The sequence below is a fragment of the Camelus dromedarius genome, chromosome 8 (genome assembly GCF_036321535.1).
Source record: "Camelus dromedarius isolate mCamDro1 chromosome 8, mCamDro1.pat, whole genome shotgun sequence".
NCBI classification, from domain to species: Eukaryota; Metazoa; Chordata; class Mammalia; order Artiodactyla; family Camelidae; genus Camelus; species Camelus dromedarius.
In genome coordinates this window covers 21,661,690-21,687,818 of record NC_087443.1, presented here as the reverse complement: position 1 = coordinate 21,687,818, position 26,129 = coordinate 21,661,690, and the positions used below count along the sequence as shown (strand labels likewise).

Genomic DNA, 26,129 nt, shown 5'->3' with positions numbered 1-26,129 from the left:
CAGAAGGTGCAGAGCCAGCAAGACTGAGCCTAGAAAGCAGGGCACGGTAGTTACAACGAAAGGAACAGATCCAACATAGAGTCAGATTGGTTCTCCTTTATTGCAGATTCTGGTGTACAGCATAGTGATTCAGTTACACGTGTATATATACACATATATTCTTTTTCATATTCTTCTCCATTATGTTATTACAAGATATTGAATGTAGTTCCCTGTGTTATACAGTAGGACCTTGTTTACCTATTTTATATAAAGTAGTTTGTGTCTGCTAATCCCAAATTCCTCATTTATCCCTCACCACGCCTTTCCCTGCTGGTAACCGTAACCATAAATTTGTTTTCTATGAGTCTCTTTGTCTTGTAAGTAAGTTATTTGTATCTTTTTTTTTTTTTTTTTAGATTTCACATATAGGTGATATCACATGACATTTGTCTGTCTGACTTACTTCACATAGTGTGATAATCTCTAGGTTCATCCATGTTGCTGCAAATGGCATTATTTCTTTTTTTTAATGGCTGAGCAGTATTCCATCACATCTTCTTTATTTAATCATCTGTCAGTGGACATTTAGTTTGCTCTCGTGTCTTGGTTGTTGTAAATAGTGCTGCTATGAACGTTGGAGTGCATGTGTCTTTTTGAATTAGTTTTCTCTGGATATATGCCCAGAAATGGGGTTGCTGGTAAATCTGTTTTTATTTTTTAAGGAATCTCCATACTGTTTTCCATAGTTGCTGCACCAAATTACATTCTCACCAACAGTGTAGGAAGGTTCCCTTTTCTCCACATTCTCTCCAGCATTTATTGTTTGTGGACTTTTGAATGATGGCCATTCTGACAGATGTGAGGTGATACCTCATTGTAGTTTTAATTTTAATTTCTCAGATAATTAGTGATACTGTAGAAGCTTAGGTCTTTATATCCATTGCTGGTCAACTCTAAAATCCTGGAGAAAGGGCGTAGTGGCTAGATTTAGAGACATTCTGCAAGCCAGCTCATCACTTTCCTGAAAGCCAGCTACAGTGGATGGGCAGGGGCTGGTGAGGTGAGTACTCGGGTCATGGAAGTCATCTGCGAAGACTTGGCCAAAGGCTCTTCTAGCAGCTTATGGGTCAGTTCAATGACACAGGCTGGAGGACAGGACACTCTGGTGACTCGAGAGAAGATGACAAATTTGGAGTGTTAAACCTTTGGAAGGAAGGGACTCTCCCCTAGAGAGGGTGGAGTAGAAGCTGGGAGTCCACATGTCACAACCTCTGACCCCCTCCTTCTCATCCTGGGACTCTGTGCCTCATGAACATCAGTTGATTTTGGAGAATTTCATTCCAATTACTTATTCAATGGAGCAGAAATTTTTGGTGCTCTGCCCAGGTCCTGTGGCCCCCATCCACTGGTCCTGTATGCCCACCCCCTTCTAAGTGCTGGCATCTGGGTTTCCTCACCCCTTGGGTTCTGGGCTGAGCTGGAAGTGCTTGAGTGTGTATGTCCCTCCAGGGTAACCTGTAGCCAAGCACTGCCAGTGAAGGAAACACAACTTCCTTGCCTTGAGGTTGGGTCGACTCCCAAAGGTAATTTATACTCCAGCATTCCCAGCAGAATCAGGCAGAGGCTAGGACTTCACCTGAAATGGTACCTTTGACTGCCTTTCCCCGTCCCTACTCTGCTCACCCCACTCCCAGGTCTAGCCGAGCCCATCCCATCCTGATATTTCAAATGTGTTCTTGAATTTGAAGTCCCCGAATTTCTGAATCAAAAGCAGCAATAGGGCCATCTAGATGGCCATCAAGAGTGCCAAGAAGAGTGCCCCCGCTCCTGGGGCTCTATGCAGATGGGCAGGGGCAGGGGCTAGTGGCCGGCAGGGTGGGGTCATGGCCTGCAGAGTGCCGGCTACAGTCCCTCCCCCTTGTAAAGCTTCAGGGGCACAGGCAGGAAGGCTCAGGAAGAGTTCCCTGGGCCTCTCCTGGGTCAACCCCACTCAAACACAGCACTGGTGCATGGTCTGATCGGGAGCCAGTTCTGAACAAAGGACAGTTGAGGCCCAAGACCAGGACAGAGGGGGAGGCAAAAAGGTGGGGAGGGGAGCTGTCTCTCAACAGGATGTGCTCTGGCTGATGTGGCCCTCAGTGAGGCACATACATGCTCAGATGGGTACCTCCACTCTTCTCAGGGGTGTATGAGGCCCGGTTCTAAGGGGAGGCTTCATCACTTCTGATGCCAGTTTCCTCCTCAAAGCCTAGCTTTGCCCCCACCTCCTGCAGACTTCTGTCTCTGCGTCCTTTGCAGGTGCTGGACCCAGCAGGGAGCTTTGCCGGTGTCATGGAGCTCAGAGGTATCCAAGGCCTTACGCCCAGGCCCCCTTGCTTCCAGCATCTCCAGGAGCACTGACCGGAGGTAGGGGCAGCAAAACCCATGATGGAGAGAAATGCAGCTTAGATTCCTTCCATGAGTTTGAAAACAAAATACTCAGGAATCCCCAAACCTGGGTTCTTTCTCATAGGGAAACATCACTTCTGTGCAAAAGTCTAAAGATCAGAAACCTGAACCCAAGGAAACTCCAGTTCAGGGCTGGGCTGCTGGGGAGAGGGGTCTGAAGGTCTGATTGTGCTTTTTAATCAGACCCAGGATTTGAGGATGGGGTGGGGGAATGGCGGCCATTGTGCTTAAAAAAATGTTTAGGTTTTTAGGCTCAGGGTTCTGTAAAATCAAATAACATCCTTATTTCCAGTCCCCAAATTAAGTTGTTCTAATTTGGGCTTTTCCATCCAGCCCAGCCTTGGGTGCTGCTGCTGTGCTGTGTGGAGGGTCCCGGCTGCGGAGGGGAGCTGGAGAGGGTGGGAGAGGCCAACCCTCAGAGCAGGGGGCCAGATCCCTGAGCAGGCCCACACCCCGGAATCCCACTTCCACCACTGTGGGAAAGCAAGCCTCAAGAGGGACCAAGTCAGTGTTTACGGAGAGACTTCCTGACATGGATCCCAATAGTCAAAACTTCCTCACGGAGAGTCTCTCCCTCTAGAACTAACAGAGTGAGCTAGCAAACCAACAACAAAACCCCAGCCTACTACTCAGCCATAAAAAAGAATAAAATAATGCCATTTGCAGCTTCATGGACGGACCTGGAGATCATCATACTAAGGGAAGTAAGTCAAACAGAGAAAGATAAATACCATTTATCACTTATATGTGGAATCTAAAAAAAAAAAGGACACAGATGCACAACTTATTTACAAAACAGAAACAGACTCACAGACATAGAAAATAAACTTATAGTTACCAGAGGGGTAAGGGGGTGGGAAGGGATAAATTCAAGTCCAGGATTTGCAGATAATAACTACTCTATATAAAATAGATAAACAACAAGGTCCTACTGTATAGCACAGGGAGCTACATTCAATACCTTGTAAGGCCTATAATGAAAAAGATTTATACAATATATATATGTGTAAATGAATCACTATGCAATACACCAGAAATTAACACATCATTGTAAATCAACTATACTTCAGTTAAAAAAAAAAACCAGCTTACTGATTAATTAACCATTTTGAGAAGAAAGAGTAGAATACAGGTAGCCTAAAAAAGACCAGAAGTGCCTCAGCCCAGCCCTGTGTGCCTCCTCGTCCACTCTTGCCCCTGCCTCTCAGCCTACAGGACGTAAAATGCACAGTCTCATTGTATCTCAGAGCAGAAGTCAAACTGGGCACGCCTAAAGGTGGCAAGTGCGACACATGTATCTAATTTTGCTCTCGCTCCAAAACTTCCATTAAAATCACAGTAAGCGGACTTTTTGTTCTTAGTAAGTGGACATTTTTAAAGGCATATACCCCCAAAGATGTAGAGGAAACCACAATAAAAATCTGGAACCTCGAAGCAGGTGGATGAGTGGAAACCAACTCAGTAGCCTCAAGAAAGCCAAGTCCTAACTTAGCAATGGGAGCAACCTGGAACCATCCATAATTATGCATGATCCGCCGAAGGCTTTGCTGTGAGCGGCACCAGGTGCCTCAGGAGAGGTGACGGGGAGGAGGGAGGACTGCAGCACGCTCTTCAGATCTTCAACATCCTCCCCACTCTGCACAGCTGCCTCCACATCCCAGCAGACTGGAGGGTCGTCTCTGAAACGGCTGAGAGGGTCTGTGTTGGGGGACGGCCGGCAAAAGTGAGCGTGGGGTTACTGACCCAAACCAGGAGGCGGGTGAACGCTGAGACTGCCCCCTCCCCCGCCAGCCCTCTTCTCCGCCTGGCTGCTCTCTGGCAAACTGGTATCAGGGTCCCCTGACAAACAGCCCAGCCAGACATCCCCGTGAAGAGGCGGGGTGGGGGGACTCACCCAGCCTCTGGCCCCACAGAGGAGGAACACCAGCACACCCCCTGCAAACACTGAGGCCGGCTGGGGACCAGGGGGCCGGAGCGTCAGTGTGGATCCCTCTGAGGTGGCTTTAGAGGACAGTGGAGCAGCTCTGTGACACCCTTTCTAGAATATGGGGTCCCTTAAGCCTCTTGATCGGCTTTGAGGCTTTAACAACAGGAGAAGTCTCTTTCCACATCCTTCTGAGTAAGAGTCAGCAGTGTAAGCCTTTTATTTATAAATATGGAGGTAAATAGCAGGAAAAAAATGCTAAAGGGTTGAAAATGGTTGCATCCAGGAAGTGGAACTGGGGGAGCAGCGGGGATTGGACTGGGCACTATTTTTTGCATCAGCCTTTCAGTACGACTTCATTTTTAAAGGAGGTGCTGGTATCAGTTAGATCACACAAATAAAAGCTACAAAACAAGTCTAGGAATTCCCTTCCCTGGCAGGTCCTCGAGGATTTATGGGGCGGGGGTGACGGAGGGGAGACGGCACTCTTCAATCCAAACAAATCCTGGTTACTCACCCCTGCCCACTATTTGCAGGTGCACAGTCTGAGCAGCGACTCAGGGGCAGGGTGGTGGGAGGAGCTGCTTTTCAGCTGGTGTGAAATCGTAGGCTTCCTGGTCCTTGGGGAGAAGCTGTGAAGTTTTTGTTCTCAGAACAAGGATTCCGAGAAGCTTTTAGATGATCAGCGAAAGGCGAGGCTCCTGGTGGAGACCACAGCCTCTCGGAGTGAAAAGAGCAGGGAGGCAGGGCTGGCTGGAGGGTCCGAGCTATGGGGTCGGAGTCCGGGCCTCCATCCCCTTTGGTGGGGGTGACCCAGGCAGTGGAAGCCAGTTCCTACCTTGGCCTCTGTCTCCACTGCCATACTCTGTCCAGCCCTCCCCAAAATACCCAGCACCTCCTGTCTCTCCAGTGAGGCGCTGTGCCAAGCGCAGCTCACCTGCTCAGACTCCCTCTCCGGGTGGCGGGGCTGCCACACACTGGGGTCCCCTTGTCTCTGGGCGGCCCAGGCCCCCTGCAGACTCCGCCCGCACAGTGTTGGTCAGCTCTGCCGGCTACAAGGACTGCAGTTTATCTGAGGAGAGGGAGAGGCAGGACCTGCAGCCGCGCACCAGGGCTGGGGGATGGGATGGATAGTGGGGCCTCGAGGCCTGGAAGTTCTGGTCAGACTCCGGCTGGCTTGGCCAGCTCAGGGGACCAGGCAAAGCTGAACAACCGGGCCTGGCGCAGACGGAGTGGGAATGGGTGGTTCTGAAGACTCCCAGGCAGCCCTTGAGGGGACCCAAGAGAGACGGCCTCCAGCCCCTGGAATCACGGCCCCCACCTCCTGGCCTCTGAACACCCCTCGCCTCGTCTTCTACTCCACAGCCTTCAACTTTATGGCGCCGGGGACCCCTTTGGAGTTCTGTGCTGCCTGTGGAGAGAGCCCTTTTCCAGAGTGTTTTCAATGCACAGAATAAAATAGACACCCCACCAGAAACTAACACAATGTTGTAAATCAGCTATATGTCAATTAACAAATAAATAAACAACAACAAAAAAACACAGTTACAAAGGAAACCAATCAGTGAAATATTGTTACCAAAATGTTAAATAATAAATCTGCGATGGAGAATATGTGTGTTTTCTAACAAGTCAGGAACAAGACCGGGTTGGGGCTTCAAGCGGGGCCGTAGTTTTGAAGCAGTGATGAGCAAGACCAGTGCTGCGCCTCGCCTGCAGCGACTCTACCGCCATAGAAAGGGAGCCGCGATCTCCACTGGTGACAAAGTCACGGGTAATACTAATGTGGGGTTTTGTCCACGTTCATAATAACGGGAAATGCTAAACTTCAGCTAGAGGTTAGGGCGAACATCAGTATCTTTTTTTCCTCACCCAAGCTCATGGATGCCCTGAAGTCCACCTGTGGACCCAGGCTGAGAACCCTGCCTCTCCCCCTGGCCCCCACACCTCAAAGCTTCTGCTTGTCACGGGCTCCTCTCCTGTGCCCCTCTGCCCCTCAGCCCCTCAGCATCAGGTACTGGACCCCCTCCGCCACCCCTTTCCTCACTTTTCAGGGGCTCTGACAGGCTGGCGGGGGTCTGAATCCAGACCTTGCCCTGAGCGGTTGCAGGCTGGAGAGTTTGCAAAGCAGTGGCAGCAGGGAGAGCAGACGGAGCAGGGAGCCACGGGGACCTGCAGTGGGTGGGAGGGGTGGGACTCACCGCGTGTCCAGGTGTATGCGTGGGTGGCACTGGAGTAAAGGTGTGGGTCAGTGCCCATTACTTTGTGTTCAGCAGCGTTTTTTAGAAGTCCTGGTGCCTAGGCCACACCCCAGGCTAACTGAACCAGAGTCTCTGGGGGTGGCCTGCCGGTGTCATAGTTTGTTAAACTCCCCAGGGACTCCAGAGAACCTTGGGGCCTTGGCGTGAAGGCAGAGGACAGAGCAGTGGGCGGGAAGAGAGAGGAGAGAGGCTCCAGAGGGCGGGCATAGGGACACCTGTGTGCCGACAGGGAGCTTGGCCCAGAGCCTGAACTGGCCCCCAAACAGGGAAGACGGGACAGGAGAGGGGACTGGGGTTCCCTGAAGTTTTCTGCCGAGTTTGAGAACCCTAATGCAGAGGGTGTCAGCCATCACCAGCCCCTAACTTTGGCTGCCAGAAACTGCTAGCAGCTTCTAGAATGAGCTGGTCTTCCAAGAGGAGAGGACGAGCACTCTCCCTACCAGCCCACGGCCCTGCAAATAACTCAGCTCTGCAGCCCCCGAAGGTGGGGACGCTGGGGTCTCTGGACGCTGTGGGGCCAGCCATGCTGGGCTGGAAGCAGCCATTCACGCCAGCTCACTTCCCCTCTCTGGGAAAAAGGCTGAGGCCCGCAGACCTGCCTTACCTCCTGCTGCCCCTCGGCGCCCTCCCAGAGGGTCTGGGTAGGGATCACTCTGCCACCAAATGGCCCATGACAAGAACCGCCTAGACCCCAGAGGGAAAAGGGAAGGCTCGCTAACCCGCCTAAGCCTCAGCAACCAGGTGACTGAGAAGGGGCCAACACTGCTGAAACCTGCTGTGTTCCACACACCATGCCAGGTGCTCCAAGTCTCTTGTCAGATTTAAGCATTGCATCCAACCGGGCTGGCGTTGCTCTCTCCATTTGATTGATAAGAAAGGAGGCCCAGAGGGCAAGAGTCGCCCGAGTTCATGGGGCAGGCTTGGCTGGCCCCAGTGTCCTCTGGGCATGGCGCAGACATTTGTGCTGTGCAGAATTGGCAGCCCCAGGCAAGGCAGCCCCTGCGAGCCTGGGGCCCCGACCCTGGGGGGGGGGGCAGGTTAGCATGCTCTGCGTACTTTCTTCTGAATGAAGCAGGTTTTAATACCTGACTCTGTGGGTGAGGAACCTGAGTCTCAAAGATGCTCCTTGTCACTTCCTAGATTCTTATTGCAGAGATGGGCAAAGCTGGGCTGATGGGAGAGGGAATTCACAGTGTTCACAGCTTTGGGATTCTGCTGGCAAAGCTGACATGTCACATCAAAAGAGAGGCCAATTCATGGATAAAGAAGATGTGAGATACAGACACACAGACAGACAGACAGACAGACAGACAGACACACACACACACACACACACACACTGGAATACTACTCAGCCACAAAAAAGAATAAAATAACATCATTTGCAGCCACATGGATGACCTAGAGATTATCAAATGCATGAAGTCAGTGAACTAGAGAAAGACAAATATCATATGATATCACTTACATATGGAGTCTTAAAAAATGGCACAAAAGGACTTGGACTTTCAAAACAGAAACAGACTCACAGACATAGAAAAGAAATTTATGGTTACCAATGGGAAAAGGAGGGGAGGGTTAAATTAGGAGTTTGGGATTAGCAGATACAAAGCACTATGTATAAAATAGATAAACAGCAAGGTCCTACTATATAGAATAGCTTGTAATAACCTATAATGAAAAAGAACATGAACAAGAACATATGTATGTATAACTGAATCACAGTGCTGTGCTCCAGAAACAAAACACTGTAAATCAACTGTACTTCAATTTTAAAAAAAGACAAAGACAAATCAAATGCAAGATTCAGAAATCTCCCAATGCCACTCGTGCAACGCTCAGATAAACGAGGGCTTGTGGGGTGGTCCCTGGGAAGAGACCCACACATACATCATACGCCAGAATTGTTCTTCACTGAGAACACCTCTGTGTTTCGTGTAGATTTCCATCCTGCCCCGTGTATCTTCATACCTGTGTTCTCTGGGCAGCCAGAAATCGCTCTGGGTTGTCATAAATCAAAGTGGGTATCTTCTTCCACCCTAAATTTCATTTTTTAAAATCCAGTAGCAAGTTCTTGCTTTTGCTGGGCTGCTGGATATGCCCAAGGGATGTGAAATCTGGACCACCCACTTGATGGGTGTTTTTACACCCACATGCCCCTCTGGATACGTAATTAGTTCTCTAGTTAAAAGTTCGTTCTTTTGGCTAAAGCTCTAAACTGTTCTTAGAAGCAGTGATCAGTACATATATGTAAACTGAAAAAAATGTGCAGTATGCTGTATGTATGTGTTTGCATGCAATATACTGTATATGTGCCGTCAAATTGTAACAATGCTACCTAATATAACTGAAAAATAGGGGGAATAAAAGTTCGTTCTTTCGGCCTTACTCATGTTTTCCTTGACTTTCTGTTTCCAAGTCCTCCCTTGCACCTGTTAACCGGTCCTGACTCCCCCAACAGAAGCCTCCAGCTAATGGGGGCTGGGGGGCTTTCTGAGGGGTGACTGTATTGTCTCCCTCCTAATTACACAGCAAGCTTGCCTGGGGCAGCCTCATGACTGAGGCCAGCCAGGGGCGTGGCACACCGCTGTAGTTTGCTGAACGCATGGTGGCGTTCGGATGGGTATGAATTTGGAAACCCACGGACTGGACTCACTGAGACAACACACATGGACCAGGCATGGGGGACAACTCTGAGTGCCCCGGGTCAGGACCCCAGGCCAGGAATGTGGACACCAAGAGGTGTCAAGCCCAGGAGCCACCACGGTGCTCCTGTGGGAACAGGAAACTGTCCCCCGTGCTGCGCAGACTCTGCCCCCAGCTCTCCCCACCCCACCTCCCGCACTTTGGTAGCACACGCTGCGCAGGAGGGAAACCGGGGAGGGGGGGACACCCCAGAAGGGGAGTAAGGGAGGAAAGAGCAACAGAAAGAGAGGTTGGCCACAGAGACATTAACAGGGCCACTGGGCCACCCCGCTGGCTCTGGGAGGGCAGATGCACACTGGTCGGGGGAGGAAGGGGTGCATGGATGGAACTTCTAAGCCCAGAGCAGGTAAGAGGGCAGAGGTATGCCTGCTGCTGTATGGCACAGACAGCAGGAAAGCAAGGGTTTTCTGAGTTTCTGCGTTTATGGCCCCTCCTTCAGCCATGGGAAGGAGGGAGGGCTCTGTCCTGACAGGGTTTGCCTGCAACCCAGCAGGTTCCAGGTGAGGGAGGGCCCAGGTGAGCTGCTGGCCAGGTGCCTATAGGAACATGTTCATTGAGACATTTAATATTCTCCTGGCAAATCACCAGGGAGTTTCCCAGGAGTCTCTGGGTAACCAGATAGCCCTTGCCAGCCCCGGGATGAGGAAACTGATCCCCAGGAGCAGACAGGATGGGAGTGGCATGGGAATGCCATTACAGTGCAGCTTGCTAGGCCAGGCCAGGCTGGAGGGCAGGAAGACCTGCCTCCCCAGACCCTGGGTGCTGCTGCCAGAACTACAGAAATGCAGGGACCACGGGCTTTCCTTCCAATGGCTTTCAGGACTTCTCTACAAAGGACAGGAATTCTGGGGCTCAGAACACCTGTAAGCAAAGTCGCCAACAGGGGCCTGTGGACAGTGTCCATGATGCTGGTTGAGGCCAGTCCCCCAACAAGTGTGGTTTTGTGCCTGCTGAGGGCCCCCTGCTGAGATGCTTCTAACTCCTGCCTGATCTAACATCAAACATCCACCCTGCCGCCCTGGCCCCCCAGCTGTGCAGACACCCAGGCTTCCTTTCTTCTTTTTCTGTATATATATATTTTATTGACGTATAGTCAGTTTACAACGTTTTGTCAATGTCTGGTGTACAGCGCAATGCTTCAGTCATACGTGAACATACATAGATTCGTTTTCATATTCTTTTTCACCACAAGTTACTACAAGGTATTGAATATAGTTCCCTGTGCTCTACAGTATGAACTTGCTTATCTATTTTATATATAGTAGTTAGTATCTGCAAATCTGGAACTCCCTATTTATCCCTTCCCACTCTTTCCCCCCCGGTAACCATAAGTTTGTTTTCTATTTCTGTGAGTCTGTTTCTCTTTTGTAAATAAATTCATTTGTCTTTCTTTTAGATCCACATATAAGTGATAAAATATGGTATTTTTCTTTCTCTTATCTGGCTTCCTTCACTTAGAATGACAATCTTCAGGTCCATCTATGTTGCTGCAAATGACATTATTTTATTCCTTTTTATGGCTGAGTAGTATTCCACTGTATAAATATACCACAATTTCTTTATCCAGTCATTTGTCGATGGACATTTAGGTTGTTTCCATGTCATGGCTACTGTAAATAGTGCTGCTATGAACATTGGGGTGCGTGTATCTTTTGGAATTAAGGTTCCCTCTAGATATATGCCCAGGAGAGGTATTGCTGGATCATATGGTAAGTCTATTTTTATTTTTCATTTATTTATTTTTTAATTTTTTTTATTGAGTTATGGTCATTTTACAATATTGTGTCAAATTCCAGTATAGAGCACAATTTTTCAGTTATACATGAACATACATATATTCATTGTTACATTTTTTTTCACTGTGAGCTACCAAGATCTTGTATATATTTCCTTGTGCTATACAGTATAATCTTGTTTATCTATTCTACATATGCCTGTCAGTATCTACAAATTTTGAACTCCCAGTCTATCCCTTCCCACCCCACCCACTTGGAAACCACAAGTCTGTATTCTATGTCTATTAGTCTATTTCTGTTTTGTGTTTATGTTCTTTTTTTTTTTTTTAGATTCCACATATGAGCAATCTCATATGGTATTTTCCTTTCTCTTCCTGGCTTACTTCACTTAAAGTGACATTCTCCAGGAACATCCATGTTGCTGCAAATGGTGTTATGTTGTTGGTTTTTATGGCTGAATAGTATTACATTGTATAAGTATACCACATCTTCTTTTCCAGTCACCTGTTGATGGACATTTAGGCTGTTTCCATGTCTTGGCTATTGTAAATAGTGCTGCTATGAACATTGGGGTGCAGGTGTCATTTTGAAGTAGGGTTCCTTCTGGATATATGCCCAGGAGTGGGATTTCTGGGTCATATGGTAAGTCTATTCCTAGTCTTTTGAGGAATCTCCATACTGTTTTCCACAGTGGCTGCACCAAACTACATTCCCACTAACAGTGCAGGAGGGTTCCCTTTTCTCCATACCCTCTCCAGGATTTGTCATTTGAGATACTCAGGCTTTCTATGCCGGCCCAGGGCAGCTCTCAGCCCTTCCCCTTTCCATGCCCCTGGTGCTCCCCCGTGGGAGGGGCCTCAAAAGCTTTTCCCACCTCCAGCCACACCAGCAAAGCGTGAAGAGCTGGCCGTGAGTCAGTGCGGAGCTGTGGGTGAGGGCTCCAGGTACCGCAGCGCATACTTAGCTGCTTCAGAGCTCCCTGGTGCGGCAAGTGGGATGGTGGGGGGTGAGTGTGATTGCTCATAAAGTCCCAGGTCAGGCTGAGCAGAGGGTGGCTCAGGCTGGTCCAGGGGGACCCTGGAGACGGGCCAGGCAGAGAGCTGGCACCACTGCCCACACACGAGCAGCCCCTGGGGTGGGGTGAGAAAATAAAAAAGCAAGAACATCCACAGGTGAACTGGGAGGGCTGACCTCCCAGCTGACAGTGGGAGAGGAGGGGACCCACACTCTGCTGGCTACGGGGGCCGGTGGGGGCGGCATGGAGGCATAATGCACATGGGCTCCAGGACCCCTCCCTGCTCTGCTCTCTCAAGCCCCACTCCCTCTGGCTTCCAGGCAGGTCTGGCCATTGCGAGGCTCCTGAGAAGGACAGGAGACCAGAGGGGAGAGTGGTGGGCAGTCTCACCTCAAATTCTGCTCATCGCGGTGCCTCTGCTGGTGACCACGTCCCCCCCAAGGCTCCAGCTCTCTCTGCCTCTCCCTGTTGGACAGCCCCAGCCCCTGGAATCCCACCTTCCACCTCTTGTCCTCCCAGCCTCGGGTATGGCAGTGCGTCCTACTGTGGCTGATTTCTGGATGCCTCAGTGTCCCCTCAGATCGCCTTCCACCACTTGTGACCAGTCCCTAAGCCCTCTAGAAGGTCTAGATCAGCATCTTTCCCTCTGAATGTGTGACGGATCACCTGATTCGATAGGTCTTGAGTGTTTCTAACAAGCTCCAGGTGAGAGTGATGCGGTCAGCCCTTGGACCACACTTTGAGAATCGAGGACCAGGGAGATCTTTACTTTCCTGAAACAATATGCCAGGCACTCTGCTGGGCAGTAGGTCACCACAGTGAAACAAACAGACCTGCTTGCAGTCCAGAGAGGGTGACAGACCCAATCAGATGATCATCACTGTAATTGATACCATTGGTTGGTAAGTGCTCCAAGGGATGGACAGGAGGCTGTGAACATTGGGTCCTCAGGATGGCTTCCTCGACACCGTGATGAGGCAGTTTGAGCTGAAACCCAGAGAAGGGGCAGGGGAAGGTTTCAGGGCAGTACCTGAGCAGGGGCTGGGTGACCACAGAACGGTGTGTCATCTGTGGCCTGAGAGGAGGCCAGCCTGGCCAGAGCGCAGTGAGGACTCCCCCGTGAGTGGGCCAGAAGCTCAGGTCACCAGACACTGAGCTGGCCCCTCCTCCCCCACCAGGAGGGTCTGCACCTGGGCTTGACTCTCCCTGCCGCGATCAGACCTCCCCTTCCCCCACAGCCTGACTCCAGCTTCCAGAAAGGTCTCCAGGTGCTGGCAGCTGGCACTCTCAGACACCTCCCTGCTCTGCTGGCAGCCACACCCAGACTGCCTGGCGCCGAGCCTGGCTGCTCTTCCCTGATACAAGGTCGTCGTGGCTGCATTAACACAGGGGCAGCAGCAGGGGGTGCAGGTCCATGCCCAGGCACACAGTCCGCTGCAGGGGCCGCCTGGCCCGTGCACACAGACACACAGCGGGGGACACGTGCCTCTTCCTGTTCACCTTCGGTGGTTTAGTTTCCGCTACAAAACCCACTTCGTATCTCTGGGTGATATTGTAGTGTTTGCCTTCACCCTCTTGCCACATTTGGGCCTTGTCGATAAACGGAAGCCATCGAAGGGTTAACCATGACAGAGTCTGGGTTTCCAAAAGCTTTGCCTTTCAGGTGCGTCTTGAAGAATGGCTGACGGAGTCGGGCAGCAGAAAGGGGGAAACCATGGAGGGAGGAGTCGCGTGCGGGCACGGCAGCGCGGCTATCAGCTCAGGGGTCCCTTGGGCCACAGAAGCACCAGGGGCCAGCGGCTGTCACTGAGCGCTGAGACCAGCCTGCTCTCAGCACTGGGAGAGGAAGTCTGCCAGGCCGGCCTCTGAGGGCATGGGCACTGGGAGCTCTTGGAGGACCCCCCAGATCCATTTGTCCCTGCGCCAAGCCTCTTCCCCAGCCCCACACCACCCACCCACAGTGAGCCTCTAAGCCAGAGACCCACCACGGAAGGGCCTCGGGAGGACGCGGGGCTGAGCCGAGAGCTGCTTTGGTGCCTGTTGGGAAGCGCGCTCCCCGCTCTGAGTGCGGGTGCTCCCACCCCAGCCCAAACCTGGGGCTCTCGCGGAGCTGTTGAAGACTCAGGGACTGTGGAGGAGGAGATGGCATCTGTCTCCACTCCAGGGCTCCTCAAATCTCAGCACAGTGCCTCAGGACACGGCACCCACATGGGACGTTCCTGGAAGCTGAGCAGACCCCCTGGAAAGGGCGGCGTGCACAGCCTCCATCCTCGCCAGCTCCAAGGCTCTGCCTTCTGCTCCCACTGCCTCCTCCAAGAGGCAGGTGTGGACTGGGGTCCCCTCCGCCTCTGACACTTCCCTCAGTCGAGGCCTGCAGCCCTGGGTGAGCTCCCAGGTTTCTACCAGCTTTGCGGAGGTTTTTTTGATTTTTTTTTTTATCTTTATACTTCAATGAAAAAGTTTATTATCAAACAACAAAGAAATGCCTCGTGATCTGATCTCCCCCTGATTGTTCTCTGTCCTGGGGCATCCACTGAGCTCCATTTCTGACACGGGTAACCCATCCTGGTGGTGGGATGGTTGTGAAGATGTGACGGGTCACGTGAGCAGACATGAGGGGAAGGCGCCCTGTGAAAAGGCTGAGGCTGGGCTCCGCAGACAGCCCTGGGGGTCCTGGGGGCAGGAGAGTCTTCCTGAGGAGCTCATGGAAGGAGAGCCTGGCCAGAGGGGAGGACAAAGGCGAGGAGCCAGAGCCCGGCATTCTCCCCTGAAATACACACGGACACACACTCTCATACTGACTCGCACGGACACACACACACACACATTCACACATGCGTGCCGCCATCGTCAGGGACCTGTGTCTGAGGGAGCTGGGGGCACCGAGTGACGGGGCATGTGCACTCCCAGCTCTGCTACTTAAAGGTGGGGACGGACCCTGTGACTGTGAGTCGCCATAACTGTGACACTCTCTCCTGTGTGCGTCACTGGACACAGAGCAGCACCAACCGCAAGAACAGCTTTGGACTGGGTCCACGCGGGACACAGGAGCAGGCAACCGGCAGACCAGGCAGGGGTGCTGAGGATGGAGGCAAGTTGGGAGACTGGACACAGCTAACGTCCTGAGCCCTCCGTGCCCTTGATTTCTCTGTGGGCTTGAGAAAGGACCCCCCCACCTCAGGATGAACCCTCCTTCGGGGCCGAGAGTCCCGCCGGGCCCAGCCCAGGAGCCCAGCTGCATGGCCACCCCAGCCTCCCCCAGCAGGTGGGAGAGCTCCCGGAGCAGCGCCTCCAGCCTGGACCACCCTCCGCCCATCAGCCCCACGGTAAGCCTGGGGCCAGCGTGTGTGTGCAGAGCCTTCCCTCCCCAGCCCTGGTGCCCTTCCTGGGGACACACAGGGGCTTTGACAGGGAAATAGAAAAGACCCAAGCTGTGCTGTGGGACCCTGGGCATGTTGCTGGACCTCGCTGAGCCTGTCCTACACAGAGAGGCCAGTAGAGGAGATTGTGGCAAGTTTTCCTTCCCTGCGGAGAGCATTCAAGGAACAGAAGGGCCAAACTTGTGGGACAAGGGGCTAGAGTGGGCCAGGCCTGCCCTTGGCTGCATCCACTTCTAAGGGCGGTAGGATGCCCCCCGAAGCCTTCCAGAGAGGAAGGCATACCCGGGGCCTCTGGATTTGTCCCAGCCCAGAGTGAGGTGTTGCATGCCTTCTGCTGCCTCCAGCATTCTAGCCAGGGCCCACCGTTAACTGGAGAGGGATGATGGTACCCTCAGGACTATGGGATGCTGGCCTAGGTTCTGGACAGGATGGGAAGCTCCAGGAGCTGTAGGAGCCAGGGCAGGACAGAAATTAAACCACTCGCTTCCCTGGAAAGGAGCTGGGAGGGGAGAGGTCTTTAAAGCCCTCTGTACTGGCCTCATAGGGTTGTGACCTCCCTGCAGTGACCCGGGAGTCCTGAGTTTCCTTTTTAGAGGATCATTCTTTCCCTCAGTCTCACGCCAGGCATCGAGGTCAGCCCTGCAGTTATGTAGCCGGGGGAAGACAACCTCCTTCTTTGAAGTCTGGTGGGGTGTGGGACTCCTGAGGGGAGGGGCTCCACCCCACCCCACCTCCCTGGGTTCAAGGGGACTGGAAGACCACTGCTGACTGTCTCGGGCACTTGGGAAGGGGCACATAGAGAAGAGAGGAGCCCACCCATGAAATGGCTCTGCCTTCTCCCTAAGGAGAAATAGAGTCACTCCAGCCACGTCCCTGCTAGCCAAACATGTGTCTGTCCATCCCACCAACCTCCAGCAGGTGATCTGAGCACATTCCTGGAAGCCTCTGGGCCATAGTATAGGAGCTTGGCTTGGCTTGGCTTTAGGGAGATCTGTGTTTACCCTGCAGCTCAGCCACTGTGTGGGCAAGTGTCTTTGCCACTCTGAGCCCACCCACTGGGGCGGTTTCTTACCTGCTCTCCTGGGAACCCTAACCCTCCCTTCTTAGGACTATCTGAAGGTGACAGGGTCACGTGACGTCCTTGTTTCTCTGTCTCTCCACAGGCCGCCAGGGCTCAGGCTGCTGCCTGGGTCCCCTTCCCCACGGTCGATGTTCCAGACCACGCCCACTACACCCTGGGCACTGTGATCCTGCTGGTGGGGCTCACGGGGATGCTGGGCAATCTGACGGTCATCTATACCTTCTGCAGGTGTCTGGTCGGCAGGGTGGGGCCTGGGCACTGAGGGCAGCCAGCCATGCAGAGACAGGGCAGAATGCAGGGCAGGAATGCTAGTGCCAGTTCTGCCAGGGCACAGTTGAGCCTGGGCGGGGAGGCCAGGGCCAGTGGCCTCAGGCTCAGGACTCAGGCCTCTATCTGCAAACCCAGGGAAGGGGCCAAAAAGTAGTCCAGGGAAGCTTGAGTGGCACATGCCATCTGGGCCCCAGGCACGCCCTCTGTGTAGGGCGAGTGTCCCAACGACACACGTCTCTGCATATTCTGCCCTGCTCTCAGCTCCCCTCCACCATCACCTGCCCCAGTGGGCAACCTCCCTCTGCCTCAAAGAGCAGCCCTGGTGCCAGGGTCCTGAGTCCTCAAGCCCTTCAGCAACCAGCCCTGGTCACCAACCCCGGCTTCCTTCCTTACCTGCCCCATCCGCATGCTGAATGGCTGAGACAGGCAGGTGGAGAAGTGAGCCCCTGGGTCCACCACCTATTAGCTGAAATGCCTTTGGGCAAGTTACTGATCCTCTATGAGCCCACTTTTCTTGTCTGCAAAATGGAGATGTGATTTACTTCCTGGAGTCAATGTGATGATTAAGTAAGTTTTTGTGAGTGCAGTGCCCAGCAAATGAGTGAATCATGGCTGTGCCACTTACTGAGTCTTGTGATCTGGGACAAGACACTTCACGGGTGGGAGCCTCAGTGTTCTTATCTGGAAAATGGAGGAGGGGCAGGGTAGATGTGAAGACGGATGATTACAGGAGATGAGGTTTGTGGAAGTACCTGGCCCATAGGGCACAATTGTCAGCTCCTCTCCCCTTTGCCAGCCCCGAGGGTGAGGACTGCAGAGACACTGAGAGGAGGGGGACAAGGGAGGCAAGAGTTGCTGTCTTGAGGGGTCTCCCCTCTCAGCCCACACTACCAGGCTCCAGCGCTGTTTGGCTGGTACTTGCTGAGCAGTGGGTTGGGTCTGTGGTCCAGCAGCTCTTGCTTGTGTGCGCACGCGTGCGTGTGCACTTGTATTTGAGGCAGAAGAGCCTCCTGACAACTTCTGACCCCTCACAGGAGCAGAGGCCTCAGGACACCTGCCAACATCTTCATTATCAACCTCGCAGTCAGCGACTTCCTCATGTCCTTCACCCAGGCCCCCGTCTTCTTCGCCAGCAGCCTCTATAAGCAGTGGCTCTTTGGGGAAGCAGGTAGACACTCAGGGCGCCCTTTGGCTGGAGGGAGGAGGAGGGTTGGGGCAGGGGATGTCCACAGTGGCGGGGAGCCCAGGTGAGAAGGTGATTTGCTCTACCTGGGCAAAGAGTGGGCAGCCACGCCCAATCTCATGAGTCAGCAGAGGGAAGACTCCACTTCCACTCCTGAGGCTTCCGCCAGCCTCTGGCCGACGTGGCGAGCGGGCAGGGCAGACAGGAGCTCAGGCTTACTTTCCCTGAGAGGTGAGGGCAGGAGCTGAGCGAAGCCATCCCCAGACCCTCCCTCCCCTGGGGTATCTGATGGTCTCCCTGCCAAGGACTGAGGTCAGGGAGCTGTGCCCACAGGCTGTGAATTCTATGCCTTCTGTGGGGCTCTCTTTGGCATCACCTCCATGATTACCCTGACGGCCATCGCCCTGGACCGCTACCTGGTGATCACGCGCCCACTGGCCACCGTCGGGATGGTGTCCAAGAGGCGGGCGGCGCTTGTCCTGCTGGGCGTCTGGCTCTATGCCCTGGCTTGGAGTCTGCCACCCTTCTTTGGCTGGAGTAAGTGGGCTCAGGGAATCAGGGGGAAGGAAGGTAGGCTGGGAGGGGCGCGTTCAAGGGGCAAGTAGGTGGACTTGGGTCAACCAACTGGCAGGGGGGCCAAGGGACTGTCCAAGCCTCCAAGCAAATGGATATTCAGGGGGCACAACTGTCAGCAGGGGGAAGCGTGGCTGTATTATCAGCGGTCAGTCCCATCCCCCAATACCGAGGGGAAGACCATGTGGTTCCTGGCCGGTGGGGACACGTGCGTCTGATGGGGAGTTTGCATTGAGTCAGACAGGCAGGGGTTGGGGTGTGGGGCCTCAGCAGGTAGGAGGGTTAGCCACAAGGCATCTACCTGTCTGGGGCAGGACCGGGAGGCTCGCTGAATTCTGCGGGAGTAAGAGCCTGGGGCTGCAGTGAGGTCTTTCTCCCTAACTGGCAAGACTGGGCAGCAGTGGACTTTGCCAGCTGTCTCCTGCTAGAACCAGCCTGGAAAACTCTGCTCCACGTGCCTTGGCTTCCTCACTCCACTGAGCAGGGCTGGGGCCGGGGCCAGTGTTTGAGACTCAGACCCCACATCCAAAGCCTCTGCTGGATGAGGAGCCCAAGCCAGCGCTGCCCTGAAGGCCGAGCACCCGCCCCTGGTTCCCAGGTGCCTACGTGCCCGAGGGGCTGCTGACCTCTTGCTCCTGGGACTACATGAGCTTCACGCCGTCAGTGCGCGCCTACACCATGCTGCTCTTCTGCTTCGTGTTCTTCCTGCCCCTGCTCGTCATCGTCTACTGCTACATCTTCATCTTCAAGGCCATCCGGGAGACAGGCCGGTAAGCGCCGGGCATGAAGGAGGGGCTCGGTGCAGGGGGGGGCCATGCCCCTTCCTCCGGGCTGCCCGCGGCTCACATCTGTGCCCGCCCCCAGGGCGCTCCCGGCCCCAGGTGGGCAAAGACCAGCTGAGCACATGCGCTTGGCGGGGAGGTGCCTACAGACCAGGACAGCCCTGCAGCTTAGAGAAGTCTCAGGAGACAGGGTCTTCTGAAGCGGGGGCCGTTAGGCTTGGTCAAGGGATCTGGAGGGCAGAGAAGACACCACAGGCAGAATCACTGGGAGGCAGCTTAGGCTGGATGTAATAGAGAACTTTCTGGGAGTCAGGGCTGCCTGCACTGAAAGGGATGGCTAGGTCCAAGAAGGCTCCCTGACCGTAGCCATGACCCTGGCAGTCACTGCAACCCGAATGCGGTCAGACCCAGACTCTGCACGCTTCCTAGATCTCTCCAGACATTCAGGGCCTGCGAGGGCAGTGGTGAGTGCCCCCGGCAACGGCAGCGGCTGCAAAATGAATGGAAAATGGCCAAGATCGAGCTGCTGGTCATCCTTCTCTTTGTGCTCTCCTGGGCCCCCTACTCCACTGTGGCCCTGCTGGGCTTTGCTGGGTGAGTAGTGACAAAGGGGCTGGGGCAGAGGTTGAAGGGGTGGAAGAAGGGTGAGGAGACCCTGGGACAGTCTCCCCCCACCCAGCCCAAGCCCAAGCCAGCCATTCTCACACACTAGGTCCAGCCCCTCAGCCTGTTCTCCACCTGCTGTGAGATGCCCCTCCTGAGCTCCCAGAGGCACTAGGAGACGTGCTGGGGGAGCTCTGGGCCCTGCTGGATTTGGCCTGAGGGACTGCCTGCGGGGCTGCCAGGTCCTCCAGACCCCTTGGGAATATGCAGCTCTCCCTGAGGTTCTGGTTCCTTCTTCACCTGGCCTGTGGGCACATAGCCAGGGGTGCTACTCACCTCCTACCTTAGTCCTGTGGGGCTAGAGTCTGCAGCAGCACGGACGTAGACCAGACTTCAGAAGCACTTTGACACAGTGAGACCTATGAATCCTTGCCAGTGTTTGGGTGTGATGGGCGTACTCCTCCTTGTGCAAGGATGGCCTGTTCCCTTCTTGGGCTCTCCTGTGAAGTTACTCTCAGAGAGCCAGGGGAGAGGTGGGCCTCAGGGTTGGGGTGGGGCTTGGGAAGAGCTGCACAGAGGGCCAGAGTCATTGGGGATGGGGAGGGCTTCTTGCCAGGAGCACAGGCTCCGAGGGACAGTGGGACCTGGTGAAACCCCCTAGCCTGGCACGTCTTCTCAGCGCCTCTCCATCAGTTGCTCCCTGGGATCCTGCTGACCTCAGATCGGAATTCTCCCTGGCCTTGCAGACCCCCGCCCCGGGGGTGACTTGGTCGTGCTGGTTTGGGCCAGGCTGGGCTATGCCCTGAGAGGGCTTGGTTGGCCTAGAGGAAGAAGGTTCCTGAGACAGTGGGTGGGCTGTGGAGTCTCCAGGGAGGGCCAGCTGGCAGGGGGCCCACGGCTGCTCTGTCCTAGGTACGCACATGTCCTGACGCCCTACATGAACTCGGTGCCAGCTGTCATCGCCAAGGCCTCTGCCATCTACAACCCCATCATCTACGCCATCACGCACCCCAAGTACAGGTGTGGCCCTCCTCCAGGACCCTGCCCCAGCTCCCCGGGCCCACCCTCACGGCATGGAGAGCCTGGGCCTATAAATGGGGGCAGAGGCCAGCCATCTTTCCTGTCTCTTGTATATGCATTGGGTGGGGAACTCCAGCCACTGAGAGCAGCCAGCGACACTGGGTGGGGTGTGGAGCTGGTGTGACCCTCTGCTGCCCCAGCTTCCCAGAGGCTCAGCTTCGAGAGACATCAGAGCTCCCTGGGCAGCATCCAATTCTAACTGGGATTTTCAGAGCTGAGACCAAAAGGTAGCTACGATTGGCTAGTCACCAGTGCTGCCCGCTACAAAAAGAGGCCACCAGACAGTGACAGGCCAGAGAGAGCACAGCAGGGCGAGCCCCGCTCTGCCTCAGGGGCCCTGAAAGAGGCTCGGGGGTGGCTCTGGCCCAGAGCGCTCTCTGCTGATAGAATCCCAGCGCGGCTGGCCTCTTCCACCAGGGGGCCTGCAGGGCTTGCATTCGCCTGGTGGTGTCGGTGACTCCCTGAGGCCAGCTGCAGGCTTGGCCCATCCAGCTCAGGAGCGTTCCTGGTCCTCATTTACAGAGATGTGGCTTGGGCCAGCCACTTGAGGGCTGAAACTGAGCATCAGGCTGAACCTGCCACCCTACAGCTCTCCCTCCATGCCCGGGACCCAGCGTCTGTCTGTCCATCCCCCACCCTGTGAGCCTGTCAGTCTCCTTCACCCCAGCACTTGTCTGTCTGTCCTCCTAATCCCAGTGTCTGAATGTCCTCAATTCCCCACTGGCTCTTTGTTCACTCCCATTAGCCCAGTGTCAGTCTGTCCCTCCACCCCTATCTATGCAGTCTGTCTGTCCATCCTTCTAACCCGAGGTGCTGTCCTTGCAGAATGGCCATCGCCCAGCACCTGCCCTGCCTGGGGGTGCTGCTGGGCGTGTCGGGTCAGCGCACTGGCCCATACACCAGCTACCGCACCACCCACCGCTCCACACTGAGCAGCCAGGCCTCGGACTTCAGCTGGATCTCCGGACGGAGGCGTCAGGCATCCCTGGGTTCCGAGAGCGAGGTGGTAAGGAGGCTGGGCCCTCACTGGCTGGCACCTCGCCATTCTTTCCTCAACCAGACCAGCCTTAGGCCTCTGGGTGGGGTTGCTTCTGAGACTTGGACCCTCAGAAACCTGGGACGTTGGCAGGAAAAGCCCTCACCACTGCCCCATGTCCTTCCCGCACATCATGCTCCCTGACAGGCAGGGGAACTGGGGCCCTGTTCAGCCAACAGAGGCAACAGTTCGGCCCAAGGTCATCCAGCAGCAGAGCCAGGATTGAACATGGCTTTTCCAACTCCAGGTCACTTTTCTTCCATACTGGCACTATCCCAGGGCCTTAGAGCCTCAGATCGAAAAGACTAGCATCTCTGGCCCTAGATGGGCCTCTAGAGAAACAGGCAAGAGCCAGCTCAGGGCCCTCTGTCCGTAGCATTAAGCCCCCTCCTCCTGGGAGCCTTGAGGCTCTCATGGGGTAGAGTGGAAGGAGCGTTGGCCCTGGAGCTGGGGACTTGTGTTCAAATCTGAGTTCAAGTCCTTACCGTGTGAGCTTGGACAGGTCAGTCACCCTCTCTGAGCCTCTGTAAAGTAAAAACTGCCATCTCTACATCCAAGACTAGATAGAGTGTCCACGGATGGGCGCTGACCCCACAGTTGTGGTCAGCCATGGGAGCTACCAGTCCGCCAGCCCCTCCTTGGGGCCTGGAGCTGTGATGTCCCCTGATGTCCCCAGGAGAGTTCCCTGTGCCTTGGGCTTCTGACCCAGCTCCTCCATCATTGTGCCTCCAGAGTCCACTGTGGGCCTCACCAAGAGCTTCCGCTGACCCCTTCCCACTGCCTGCGTCCCTGGGGGTCTCGGTTGAGGGGCTGAGAGAGGAGTGGTCAGACGACCTATCCCTGAACCACTGTAGTGAATGACATCAAGGCATGAATCTTAGCCATTAAGAGAGGCCTAGACCCTCGTGAACCATACCTATCCTGTACACTTAAGCAAGCACACAAGCCCCCAAGTGCCTGTGCACACACATGCACGTGCGTGCACACACACACCCCCTAGCACATGCACTCACAGTTTGCAAGGGTTTGGTGACCAGCAACCCTGCAAACAGTGTCATGGGCCTCACCCCCATGAATATCCATAGGAAGGATGGAGAAAGGCCTGATCCAGGAAAGGGCAGAAGCAGGACTGTGGAATGTCCCCCTCAACTCACAGGGACTCTCCCACTCCCCCCAGGGCTGGACAGACACGGAGGCCACTGCTGCTTGGGGGCCTGCCCATCAAGTGAGTGGATGGTCCCCCTGCGGTCAGGGCCTGAAGGATGTGGAAGCCAAGAGCCCTCCCAGGCCCCAGGGACAGGAAGCAGAGGCTCTCGGGAAGGTAACTGGACCCAGCACCTGCCAATCTGTAAAGGGGTGGGAACAAGGAGCAAGTAGCCCAGGTCAGGAAAGGCGGGGGGCTTGTTCTCAGTGTCAAGGCCAACACCCTCTGGGAATTGCCCCCTCCCTGGACCTCCCAGCTTTCCCTTGCCCACCTGCGGGTCCTGGGGGTCTCTGGGACACCAAGGTGTTCTGAGCAGGCCTGAGTCTGAATGCACCCGAGTGTGACTGTGTCTGAGAGCATCTGTGTGTGATTGTGTGACCTTGACTGTGCAGGTACATCGCAGGTGGTGACTCTACTGTGCTGTGATGAATGTCCAGCATGGGTGCAAGTGTGTGTGAGTGACCATGTGCCTGGCACATGCTCTCTGTCACTGTGACACCCCAGGGCATGGGATTGTCTGCTCTGAGCTGAGCATGTGACTGAGTGTGAGTGGCAGCTACCTCTCTGTGTCATTGGAAGTAGGACATACCTGGAGGGGGCGGAGCTGCAAACCGTGTATGTGCTCACTATGAATGCCCTGAGATTAGGATGTTGCCCAGAATACTTGCAGCTATTAAAAGAAAGCCAGCTGTCAGCCCAAGTGCCTATGGAACGGAATGTCGATGGTGATTAGAGAAGGCCAGGTTCTGGAACGCTGGAAATGCCGTGTGCACAGGCCCAGAGGCTGCCCTTCCCCCTCAGCTGACAGCTCCCCACCCTGTCCTTCCACTCACACCCACACAGCGCCCCCAGCTCCCGGACTCTCTCGGGCTTCCCCAGCAAGACCAAGACCAGAGGCACTTTCCTGCCTTCCTTCCCCAAGGCCGCTCCCCTGCCTGTCCCCCAGAGGGGGAGCCCTGGGGGGGCTGCTCCCTACCGTTGCGGGGGGGCCCCTGCCTCTATCAGCGTTCCCATCCCAGGGAGCACCACTGCCCGGAAAGGACTCCCTCCCCAGCCCTGGGCCCGGGCACTGTGCGTGACCACAGAGGCCAGGGCAGAGGCCGGCAGCATCCCCCAGGCTGGCGGGCGAGGTAGTGATGAGAGGCACTGTGGGCTGGGGTGGGGCACCAGGCAGAGAGGGACAGCACATCGGCTGTCACCTAACACGTGTGATAAGCGCCACCATCGAGGTATCAGCACACGGGGTGCTGAAAGCAGGGGCAAGTCCCCAAGGGCTCCCGGGAAAGATGGAAGTAAATCAGGGATTGCCAGGCAGGATGGGGCCGGTGGGGGTGAGGTTTGGCTTGTCCAGGCTGGGAAACAGCCTGTCCAAACACAGCGGGGCACAGGGGAGCTCGGCATGTTCTGGAACAGAATGTCTCTCTGTGACCCCGGGAGCAGTCAAGGGACCCTGGGAGCAGTCAAGGGACCCTGGGAGCTGGCGGTAGGGACGTAGATGGAAAGAGGGGCCGGAGGTGGTAGGATCCATGGGGAGGCCCAACCAGGTGCTGGCCTGAGGGTCTCCTGTCAGGACCCTGGAGGACAGGGAGCCCATGGAGGGCTTAGCGGGGCACTGAGGTGGGCTTGGTCAGCTTGGCAGAGTAGCCGGGCCTCTCAGCAGTGGCTGGGAAAGGACAGGTTGAGTGGAAGGAGCCGGCAGAGAAGACGGGAGAAGCCAGTAGGACAGGCAAGGAGTGAGGCATTTAAGGCAGCAGGGAGAGAGGAGACGCCTGCGCGTGCGGACAAGGAGTGGAGGGAAGTGGAGAATTGGATGGTGGGGGTGAGGAGAGCTCAGTCTGGACCCCAGGAGTCTGAGAGCCTGGGGACATCCCAGGGGGCTATCCCACAGGCCGCACTGCTGGAGAAGGCCCATCACCCGGCCAGGACAAAACCTGGTCCCTCCACGCAACCTCCCTTCAGCACGCGGTACCCCAGACACACAGGGTCACTGGGAGACTATTCCCAGGGGACATTCCTTGGCTAAACAGATGTATGCTGTTTGCTTTCAGACCAAGGGGCTGCTCCCCAGCCTGGACCCCAGGATGTAGCGTGCCCATCAGCTCTGCCTTCCTCCTGGGACACGTCCAGCCCCCTCAGGTCCCCCTCACACACACAGACCCAGGATTACCCTGTGGGCCTGGGGGCTTTGGAAGTGGACTTGTCACCCATGCTGTGCTGGATTCATGGCCACATCCCACACGTCCCTGCTCTGCAAAGCGGTCTGCACCCCACTTCTCAGCTCAACAAGCTGCACCCCAGGCTCAGTCTGAAGAGTGGACACCCTCCCGTTGCCTGCAGTCATCCGCCTCTCCTCAAATGCTGTGTGCTGCCATTGTCCAAGTGATGACAATGGCGATGGCTCCGGGGGACACAGCCAGCTGCTTATGAGCTGCCCCTGTGCCCGGGCTGGGCATTTCCCTGGCACGGGAAGGGCAGCACTGCTTCTCCTGCAGCCAAAGCCCAGCGCAGACCTTTACACGCTGGAAACTGCTACTCAGCCCTGGCTTTCCACTCAGTGCACGGTTCCCACCACCGCCTGCCCTCTCGTGCCATGTGCGTTTGGGGCACACGCTCCTGTGTGTATGTATTTGCTTGCACACTAAGCACAGGCGTGCACACACGGCGCCTGTGGCTTGTTTCAAATCAGTGGTCTGAGTTCATCCCAGGGCTGTGTGGCTCTGGCAGGGTGTGGAGAAATAAAAGCAGAGAAGGTCTCCTTGGACAGCCACGATCTCTTCTTGTTGGTGCTGCGATGGGAGAGAGACCCCAGGCTTGGCCTCTGACACCCGCAGCAGCCTCTCTTCCTCCTCTCCCTCTGTCTTCCAC

General features: G+C 55.1%; 1 protein-coding gene across 2 annotated transcripts; it reads left to right on the top strand.

The window, feature by feature from the left end:
- The first annotated feature begins 15,254 nt into the window (after positions 1 to 15,254).
- Positions 15,255 to 25,684, top strand: LOC105104006 (melanopsin). Of its 2 annotated transcripts, XM_064487978.1 has the most exons (11): positions 15,255 to 15,398; positions 16,616 to 16,761; positions 17,335 to 17,370; positions 17,838 to 17,971; positions 18,320 to 18,523; positions 19,158 to 19,329; positions 19,771 to 19,935; positions 20,857 to 20,964; positions 21,850 to 22,030; positions 23,238 to 23,381; positions 25,313 to 25,684. In XM_064487978.1, exons 1-11 carry the CDS (start codon positions 15,255 to 15,257, stop codon positions 25,349 to 25,351), a joined length of 1,473 nt encoding a protein of 490 aa, XP_064344048.1. In that variant the 3' UTR covers positions 25,352 to 25,684. The 2 variants fall into 2 exon arrangements, with proteins under 2 accessions (XP_064344048.1, XP_010995993.1); XM_010997691.3 differs by lacking the exon at positions 17,335 to 17,370.
- The last annotated feature ends 445 nt before the right edge of the window (positions 25,685 to 26,129 follow it).

Excerpts from the sequence above, each read along its gene's own strand:
- LOC105104006 (XM_064487978.1), top strand. The coding sequence starts at position 15,255 with ATGAACCCTCCTTCGGGGCCGAGAGTCCCGCCGGGCCCAGCCCAGGAG. Across the intron at positions 15,399-16,615 it reads CTCCGCCCATCAGCCCCACG|GCCGCCAGGGCTCAGGCTGC; the intron begins GTAAGCCTGGGG and ends GTCTCTCCACAG. Across the intron at positions 17,371-17,837 it reads GGAGTCAATGTGATGATTAA|GAGCAGAGGCCTCAGGACAC; the intron begins GTAAGTTTTTGT and ends GACCCCTCACAG.